We start from the raw sequence: 9,846 nt of genomic DNA on the forward strand, positions 1-9,846 counted from the left end.
AATGAGTGAACTGCACATTTTGTTGGCAGAACAATCCTGTAAGCAAGTAGCTGACACTATCTCTTTGATCATTGTATTAGTGTCATTCTGCAATTCCTTTCACAGTGGATGCTCGATCCTGTATAGGCCTCTGCTTATACAGCCTAACACTTTCTTTCAAACTCCTTTTTTTTTTAACGTAAACCTCACATACTTTCTATGACATTGCAAGATAGGAGTATAAGGCAGTTAGCTAGCATAATGGCAGTTTAGGCAACCGGAACTCATACTGATGCAAGCTGCTAATGGAGCAGGGAGAAATTAATACATCTTGAGACAAACTACAAAGCGTGTTGATGAGCAGGGAGCGGCGGTCAGTCAAACTGTTTAATATACCTCGCTGCAAACATTGTACAGAGAAACTGAGATGCCAAAACTTTCAGTGGCCCTTTGTACATGGTCATCTCTTATAACTAAAAGATCAGAGATGAATTGAATTGGCAATCTCTACAAATACATCCACTAACAAACCCAATACCACTCAAGCTGCATAGCATTAGATTACACATAGTACCTGCAATAGTGGTGAGCATTCCGGTATGGTTAAGAGGTAATAAGTAGAGGTAAATGCAAATATTATGGCAATAGAAGATGAAAATAGAGTTGAACAACAGCATACAAATGATGGATGTCAAAGCAGACTAGCGCTTCGATAGCCGCGATATCCTTGATTTGCTCTTCTCAATTGGAAAATTCCAAATGATATCGTCTAATTTGCTGCAGTAATTATTTATAAACTGCACATAAGACACGCGGAGTTAGTTGTGCATGTCTTAGCAAATCAAAAGCCATTATCCAGATCAATTTATTTTACATTATACAATTCACAAAAATATCTAGTGAAGCAAGAAGTTTCATCAGGAAATTATAAGCATTACTATTTCAGATTTCTTGGGTGAAGAAACTACTTGAATATATTTGCCCATGCCTAACCTTTAACATTAGGCATGCTTATTTAGCTTTGACAAAACACAAACTGAAAAATAAGACAGCAGCAAATGAATAGTACGGTCCATGCATGTACACAGGTAGGTCCCACATCAGTCTGGTACTACTAGTACCTAACTATTTTCTAGACAGTCTCCGTAAAGCTCTGTGGTAACAACATTGCAAAATATTTTCCAGCTTTATAACACTAGGCTGTCTACAGCCTAGATGTATCAGGTGCATTTAGCTATACATGGTGTATCGGCTGTAGGACCTCAAGAAACAGCATGATGCAAGTATGAAAGGCTCTTTGCATCTGACCTTGTTATAATCGGAGGTGTCTCCCGCTGCTCTTTGCAGTTCAATCATGAAGATCGATGGGGCAACTTCAAAAATCTGACCAGAGGAAACTCAGGATGAAAAGGATTGGAGTAATCCATAATAGAAGGCAATAAAACAACAGATGTACTTCATTACAAAAGAGGCAAGACTCACTTCAAGCATAACTGCGAGATGACTTGTCTTATTTGCATTTAGACCTTCCACCCTCATCTGAATATATTAATAGCACAACTAGATGTAAGGAATCAAATATGTCCATGGTAATGCTAACTAATTAGCAGTAAAAGAAGTTTTGAGAATCAAAATCACAAGACAAAACATTATAACTCTTTTACTTGCAAAATAACAGCATGAATAATATTAAAACTGTAAGCCCGCATTTGATCACAATTTACCAGCATCCAGACAATGTTATGCCAAAAGGGAAAAAAAAAGGCCACAAACAAACAATACAAGAAATTAAAGAGATGTATCACTGGCAATACCATTCAATACTGTTAAACCAGTGGTAAAAGGACTGAAATGAAGTACTGTTTACTCAGGTTGATAAAACTTGTGCATATATATGTACAAAAAATTGGGGTACAGTTTATTGTAACCCCTTAGACCAGCAACCTAAACACATTCTAATGAATTAATACTTTTGATATCATCATGCTTTTTGTGTCAATTCAGAGGTAGTTTGTGGTTGCTACTTAGACAATAATTTCAAATGTAAATGCCAGCATATCAAATGACGTTCTCTTGACAACTTGTTCAAACATGAGGCTTGATACATTGAAGATAATAAGAAATTTATTTGACTTTAAAATAACATATTCACATTCCAGAAAACAATAAGCTTTTCAAGACAGGGTGCTGCTTCTTCTGATACAATTTAGACCTTAACAGAACTACAGATCCTCATGTCTGTATGTCTGTACAATGAACCAAAAAACAGTTACATTCTAACTATCACAAAATAGATAGAACAACTGCTTGTCAGCTAAGATGAAGGAGAAGATGATTTGCAATATCTGTATAATAGGTAAGTGATGTTGTAACAAGCTATAGGGTGTGGGGCAACAAACTTTACCTTATAATTGCGAATGTGTGTCTTGTACCCCATTGACTGAGCAACAACCTCCATGCTTGACATGATAACCTTTGCTGGTTTGCGTGATAAAAATCTATTTTGAAGCTTGTCATAGTCCTGTAGATCAAGGCATCAAGCATTAGGTCCGAGGAGAAGAAACCCATAATTATCTATAAAACTCACACACAGGGTAAACCATGGACATTTAAACAAGCTTCTAGGCAATACCAGTATTGCGGAGTACATACAAAAATAATAAAAATAGAGGATAGTTTGAATTGTGTCAAGTTGGGCAGCAACAATATTAAGGTGTGTTTGAGAGAAGAGGAACAAAGATCATCAGATGGGATGGTCTATCATTGTCTTTTTCCTCTGGTTATATGTTAAAATAATTTGAATCAAATGGATTTTCTTTAGTCTATGCATATAATACATGATTGCAAAAATAATGTAAACTGCCGCAGCAAATCACATGTACACTATTTAAACTAAACTGAATATTCACCGATAATAACAATAAGAACCATGATTTAATGCCCAAATAGCGTATTAATTAAAAAATGTAGAACTGGGACATGACATAATAACAGTGTTAGTCCTGTACTCCAACTTTTAGTTTGCGAAAACACTAGACATCACAAAATGTCTTGCACCATACCTGTCGGCGATCAAATAGTGCTGCAAGGTTCAAGCCTTGAGATAGAATTATTAGGTCGAATGCATTGAGTGTCAAAGGTCCTGCTTCGTCATCTAAAGTATGGTCAGCGTCTTCCTGAAATCACACAGAAAAAGGACCACAAATTATATATTTATATAATGACAGGTAAAAGGCACAATAGAGCTCCCGTAAAAACGTACAGCATAGCTTCAGTGCGAAACAGGCTTTCTGATCAAATTTCATAATTAACAATGGAGCAACTGAAATTCCAGTTTCAGTTACTGCTAATAGTTCTTATCTGGAGCAACTGAAATTCCATTCCGAGGCTTTCATTTGGAGCATATTTTGAAGATTGTAGCACATACAAAATGTCATATATATGCAATGATTCCTTTCCAAAAACAGTTCTAAGACAAGAGTAAGCATAAATACCTCAGGATCATCAAAAGCTGCATTGACATCATCAAGATTGACTTCTTCACTTTCAATTTCTCTGGTAGGTTCATAATTCTTCTTAAACCATTCATCATTCCTGATCTCTTCTATCCTGATTCTCTGTTCCAAGTCAAAATTCATATTGAGTCAACAAAATGCCAATGAAAATCAGTATCTAGAGGTGTGATGTATCTAAACTATAATTCATTGAATTCATATCAGCCAATGGAGATTTTCTTTAGCTAAACACTTCTATAACTTTACTTACTTTATCTGGATTAGGGTCAAGAATTCTGTGAATAAGTGACTTGGCACCATTAGGAAACCAAGCTGGGAATGAATATTCTGCACTCTCTATCTGTATTAAGCAAATAGACAGATATAAATTTGTATATTCTGTACAAAAGAAAAACAATTTTAGATAAAAACTTCTATTCCATCCATCAAGGCATATGTTGAACTAATATTCAAATCTAGAAAATAAAAATAGCTATATGCATCTCAACCTGAAATATGCAAATAGATATATCTCTTAATCAGTCCTACTAGAATGGAATACAAATGTTTATACTTCCACCAACCAAAAAGAAAAGAGAAACAAGAGCGAAAAGGAGAGGATTTAGCTATGAAGCCATGTGTAATGAGTCTGCTATTGTTGTTGTGCTCCCCAGCTTCTCTGCTAATTCTCTTATTGAAAGTAGTAGCATGTTAACTAGTTTATTCTAAAGGATGCCGAGGTTAATTTCCTTTTAGTTGGTTAGTTGTTTCGGCAAGCTTACATTTCTTACTTGCCGGAATGTTTCAGCAGTAGGAAAGCAGGTATGAGATCACTATGCTCACGTATCAGAGCCACTGCCAGGATCTGTAATCTTTAACTACTAGCAACACACTACATTACATAAGCTACTTAGCTATCTATGCACTGAGAAGTACCGAGTATGTTTGATATTGTTTTCACATGGATTTCACAAACTAATACCACTAATCATGCTTAAATGAGTGGCTAGATAATAAACGTAAGCACATAGTGTATAGTAAAAGCAAATACAAGTAAATGTCATGAGATCTGATCTTCCATACAAAGAGATCATGTGCCAATATGATATACACTGACACAAAATCATAAATGGGTTGCAATATACTTATTTGAGCTTCAAAAAAGTTGCCATAGGTTAGAAGAAACAAACCTTCCCGTAAAGGGTAGTCAAATCAACTTCATCAAATGGAAGATAACCTGCCAACAGGACATATAGAATAACTCCACATGACCATGTATCAGCAAGTGCTCCATCATATCCTTTATGACTGAGAACCTGATCCATACAAGGAGTTAAAGGTTGCAGTGAACACATTATCTATAATCATATGAAACACATCACATGGTTTTACTGAGAATGAAAAGTAAAGCATTTTTCCAAATAAAGAATCAAGAGATATCAATCATGCATATTTGGCTCATTCAGTATAGAGATAAAAAACAGTTCTAGTTATATCACTTTTTATTTTTTACATTTTTTTAGAGAAGATGTCTTAAGTTACACGGTGGAACAATGTTACTCAACCTGCCTGAAGGATAAATGTATGAGTATTCCATCACACATGTTTAACTGAGTAATCTGACATCTTAGGATGAAGGTATATTTAAAGGGTTAATTGGATCCATGCCACTGCAACTATACGAAATTGAAAAAATACCACTACTATTCATCATATTAGCTACATGCCACTAGAAATTTTTAAAATTAGAACCATGCCACTCTCGTCCCTTTTTCCGTCTCCTCTCTCACACCGTCTCGTTCCACCGTTTAATCGTTTCCATTTCCCTCTTCTTTCTCCGTGCGACTGCAAAGGACAGCGGCGACGCCGCCGGCAGCTCCCGAGCACTCCCGCCGCAGATGGCGTCGAGGACGGCAGCAGCGGCTCCCGAGACCTCCCATCGTGGATCGAGTACAGCGGCGGCGGCAACGACGTGCCACTGAGCTTCTTGACGATGCACCCCACGTGGCCCGCGGCGAGCCGCCGTCGGAGTCGAAGGCCAGGTCGTAGGGCCGCGACGTGGCGGGCCCCATCGCCTCGATCTCCCGCCACCGCTGGATCAGCGACGACGCGCGCAGCACCACGGGCGGGAGCTCTGCGCCGCCCCGCCGTCGACGACGCGTCCAACGGCGCCGGGGACGGCTCCCGGAACACGGCGGCGCGAGCGGTCACAGCCTCACGGGTGGCCGACGCGAGCGCGGACAGCTCGGCGTCCCTTGCCCTCCGCCTCCGCTCCAGCGGCGCGGGGCCTCTGCGGACGCCTTGGCGGCGGCGGCCCCCGCCGCCGCCCACGGGTCCGTCAAGTCCTCGCCATCTCGTGCTACTTGGTGGCGCAGTCCATCAAGAGACTCGAGACGAATGGCGGCGGCAAAGTGTCGGCGGTCGGGGACCCCGACATGCGGCGCCACGGCCGCCGCATTGCCTCGGCCGTGAGGCCCTTGGCATGGGCAGCCCCCGCGGCGCCAAGCCGCCGACTGCTTCGATCTTGCTTGGTCCATTCTTGTTAAATCCATACAGATGTTGCTGTCGCTGGATTGGATGAGTTCATTTGTCAAATTGACAGTGAGATACGTGAAATCTTTGCAGAGAATGGCGTGGACGAGCACGGCAAGCCGACGCACAAGGTGGTGTACAGGGTGATGGACGCCGACAACAACCTCCGTGCCGGCAACCCGTTCCCCGGCGCGACGGCTAACATCATGGACGTGGTGGAGAGAAGTGGGGAATAAAGAGAAGAGGGGCGTCGACTTGGGCGGCGGCATCAGGTCGCGCCGCGCCCGGCCCGCCACGCTCCTCCGCCATTGCCGCATCGTCCTTGCAAGGCTTGCCTTCGCCGTCGCTGTCGCCATCGGCGCCTAGGCCAGCAGCCGCAGCCGTTGCCGCCGCCGCGACGGGCGCCTCGTAGAAGAGGTCCGAGAAGATGTCCTTCTCCAGCGAGTCCGCGAACGGGAACCACAGGCCAGCCTCGTCTTCGTGCACCGGCGCCGCCGACCCTTGCGCCGGTGAGGACGACGAAGGTGGTGGTGCTGTCCCCGGCCACCTAGGAGCAGGAGGATGGGAAGGGAGGGGGGATAATGACGGGAATAGAGACGGCGTGAGAGAGGAGGACGGAAAAACTGACTGGAGTGGCATGGTTCCAATTTTAGAAATTTCGAGTGGCATGTAGCCGATATGATGAATAGTAGTGGCATTTTTTCAATTTGGCAAAGTTGCAGTGGCATGGATCCAATTAACCCATATTTAAACCACCCTTTGTTGCAGAAGACAATTTTAATGTTTTCTATCTAGGAAAACTCAAAGCAAAGCATGTGATTCAGATGTCACTCACCTCTGGGGCAACATAATTTGGGGTTCCACAGGTAGTACGTAAAAGGGCACCACCCTGCACAAGAACAAACTAAATAACTCGACAAAAGGATATGAATATTGGACAAGCCTTCAGAAAGGTATGGACCTGAGCAGGCCAGGCGCTGAGTCCAAAGTCTGATATTTTAAGATTTCCTTGGGAATCAAGGAGGAGATTTTCGGGCTGCATACATACAAAATAAAATCAAAAAGCCCACAAACTAAACACAAAAAGTTTTCGTATTTTTCTTTTGACTTATCACCTTTAAATCTCGATGGTAGACACCTTTGCTGTGACAAAAATCAACACCATCAATGAGCTGCTGAAAGTATCTGCGTGCATCAGCTTCATTGAGTCTTCCATGACGAATCTGAAATGGCATTGTTCCCAGAATAACTAAGCTTCAACATAGATTTGAAAACTCATTTTTGTGTGTTAAATCCAACAAGCACAAGTGGCGATTGTTCAATCCAGAAGTAATGAGGTAGACAACTAGGCAACAGATACAAGAACTAATTTAACTTCAATTTTTTCATAGGTCATATCGAGAAAATGACACTGAAAAGGACACTTATCATTAACAAGCAGGGCCTTACTATTTTATCAAATAGTTCACCGCCAGTGATGAACTCCAAGATTATAAATATCTTCTTCCGGCTTGCCAAGACCTGCACATAACAGAACAGATATGATCACCCAATCAGCACTTGGAAAAAGCAAGAGAGAACAAAGAAGTAAACAACAAAACTTAAAGAGAGAAAAGGGAAAGAGGGTGTACTTCGTGTAGTCTAACCACATTCGGATGCCTCACAAGCTTCATTATAGATATCTCTCTCTTAATCTGCAGAAATAATTAAGTAAGCTCCTGTTTTATCACCCTGATACATCAGGATTCAGCTAACTTACGCAGCTCAACAACACAAAACTAGAACAGCTAAAACTGCCTTTCCCTTACAAGCATAAACCTGTGAGTTCTTTTTTACAAAGGGGTGCTTCTTGACATAGGTACCTTACTTTTTTTTTTCTTTTATAACAACAATATCTTAATAGGTATATACAGAAGAACAAACTGCTCGGCGGAAGTTTAAAATTGCGATTCGATTCAACAATCCTGGTACCACCACTGTTAACACTTTGTTGTGGGGAAAGGAAGCTGCAAGCTAGACGCCAATTGGACATGAAGCATCAAACCCACCATTGACAAACCGAGTAGAATTTGGCGCAAAAGAGGATGAAAAGAGGGTCGAATTAAACAATCTCCCTCATCCATTCTGTGTCTCAAGGCGCTAGACAAATCCGTGGCATACACTAATTAATTCCCAAGCTAAGCTAGTACAGCAAAATCTCTTGATCAACACGCAAATAGAGAGAACAAAAAAAGGAAAAAAAAACAGAAGAGATAGATGGGGGCTCACCTGATCCGCCATCTTGTGCTTGAGGATGGAGGAGCGGTCGACCACCTTCATGGCGACGCTCTCCCCGCTCTCCGTGTTCTGCGCGAACTTCACCTTGGCGAACGTCCCCTCCCCGATCGTCCGCCCCACCTCGTACTTCCCCACCCGCCGCAGCGCCCCTCCGCCCACCATCGCCGCCCCTCCTCCCTCCCTCCCTGAGCTCCCTCCGCCGCCTCTCCCGGTCTCACTCCGAGACACCCAACTGGCGGCGGCCGCCGCCGACCACAGCTCCCCTACTCCACCGCTAGGGTGGTGCTCAGCTCGACATCGCCATTGAGATGGGGGATTCCGAGCTTTTCAAATGGGGCCGATTTTTTTTTTTTTTGGGTTCTATACTAGCTGCTGCTCGCTTGAGCACGAAGCTGTCGTGTCGTGTGTGTGCGTGTGTGGCGTTGTCTCGATCTGCTACAGTCTGAACAGATGAATTTCTTTTTTAGTAGGAATTTTTGTGGGAGATGAGTGTTTTTTTTTTTTCGTTTTAGTACTACTTTTTTTCGTGTCCGTCAAAATTGGAGGTAGAAAAGACTGGCTAATAAAAAAGGGAAATGAATGAAAAATGGGTTGCGTTTGGTCAAAAGGAGAAGGAAAAAAATGAAAGCCGCACGGACATACGGAATTGGATTGGCCTAAATGTCAGCTGTATAATGATGTCAGGTACGTTTTGAGACCTCTTCGTCTCCCTCGACAGCTAACCGTCGCTTTCGTTTTCAACCGGAGTTTTGTGGCGGAGCTACTACCCCATCTCAAAACATTGCTATTAGTACAGAACTAAGGGCTGTTCACTTTGTTGGCAAAATAAACCTTATCAAATTTTGGCGAGATATTTTTTCCTTGTCATTTGACGTTTTTTTACCACATGGTCTTTGCGCCAAGATTTGCGCAGCAATTGCCGTGGATAAGGTCGACTGGGAGTCAAGGTGTGTTAGTCTTGCCATGTGAATAAAATACATGAAGTATGTAATTTTTATATGTCAAATTAAGAAATATCTCTATGTTAATTTACATGTCAGATTAAGTACTAATCGATACAACAAATTTAACATATCTTAAACATCTAAATAAAAATTGATTTCTTTAACCATTGAAAAATTAAGACATTTGAAACTAAAATAAAAAATAAAAATAAAATAAAATTATAGCCCTATATAACTAAAATTACATTTGTAAATTTAGTTGATTTGACATGTAAGTGCACTGTAATTTTGATAAAAATAATGGGTAAGTAAATATGTACTTATTAAATTCTTTAAAATATAAAATTACAGTCCTATATAACTAAAATTACATTTGTAAATTTAGTTAATTTGACATGTAAGTGCACTGTAATTTTGATAAAAATAATATGTAAGTAAATATGTACTTACTATTTTCTTTAAAATATAATATTACAGTCCTATATAACTAAAATTATATTTGCAAATTTAGTTGATTTGACATGTAAGTGTACTGTAATTTTGATAAAAATAATATGTAACTAAATATGTACTTATTATTTTCTTTAAAATATAAAATTACAGTCTTATATAACTAAAAT

General features: G+C 40.9%; 1 protein-coding gene across 2 annotated transcripts; it reads right to left on the reverse strand.

The window, feature by feature from the left end:
• Positions 1 to 269: 269 nt before the first annotated feature.
• On the reverse strand, positions 270 to 8,721 carry LOC4326419 (CBL-interacting protein kinase 8-like). Of its 2 annotated transcripts, NM_001397952.1 has the most exons (15): positions 8,274 to 8,599; positions 7,637 to 7,699; positions 7,455 to 7,526; positions 7,121 to 7,228; positions 6,967 to 7,041; positions 6,841 to 6,894; positions 4,664 to 4,789; positions 3,745 to 3,834; positions 3,474 to 3,596; positions 3,042 to 3,155; positions 2,384 to 2,500; positions 1,462 to 1,518; positions 1,288 to 1,362; positions 659 to 776; positions 271 to 553 (listed from the first exon to the last, which is right to left on the reverse strand). In NM_001397952.1, the coding sequence occupies exons 1-14, from the start codon at positions 8,442 to 8,444 to the stop codon at positions 681 to 683; spliced, it is 1,341 nt and encodes a 446-aa protein (NP_001384881.1). In that variant the 5' UTR covers positions 8,445 to 8,599; the 3' UTR covers positions 271 to 553; positions 659 to 680. The 2 variants fall into 2 exon arrangements, with proteins under 2 accessions (XP_066162055.1, NP_001384881.1); XM_066305958.1 differs by lacking the exon at positions 3,745 to 3,834 and having other exon boundaries at positions 270 to 553; positions 8,274 to 8,721.
• Positions 8,722 to 9,846: the final 1,125 nt, after the last annotated feature.

This window comes from Oryza sativa, chromosome 1 (genome assembly GCF_034140825.1).
Source record: "Oryza sativa Japonica Group chromosome 1, ASM3414082v1".
Taxonomy (NCBI): domain Eukaryota; kingdom Viridiplantae; phylum Streptophyta; class Magnoliopsida; order Poales; family Poaceae; genus Oryza; species Oryza sativa.

Coding starts and splice junctions, on each gene's coding strand:
- LOC4326419 (NM_001397952.1), bottom strand. CDS start 8,444: ATGGTGGGCGGAGGGGCGCTGCGGCGGGTGGGGAAGTACGAGGTGGGG. Junction 3,597..3,744: donor TTGACCCTAATCCAGATAAA/GTAAGTAAAGTT, acceptor GACTTGGAACAG/AGAATCAGGATAGAAGAGAT. Junction 777..1,287: donor ACACCTCCGATTATAACAAG/GTCAGATGCAAA, acceptor TCTTATGTGCAG/TTTATAAATAATTACTGCAG.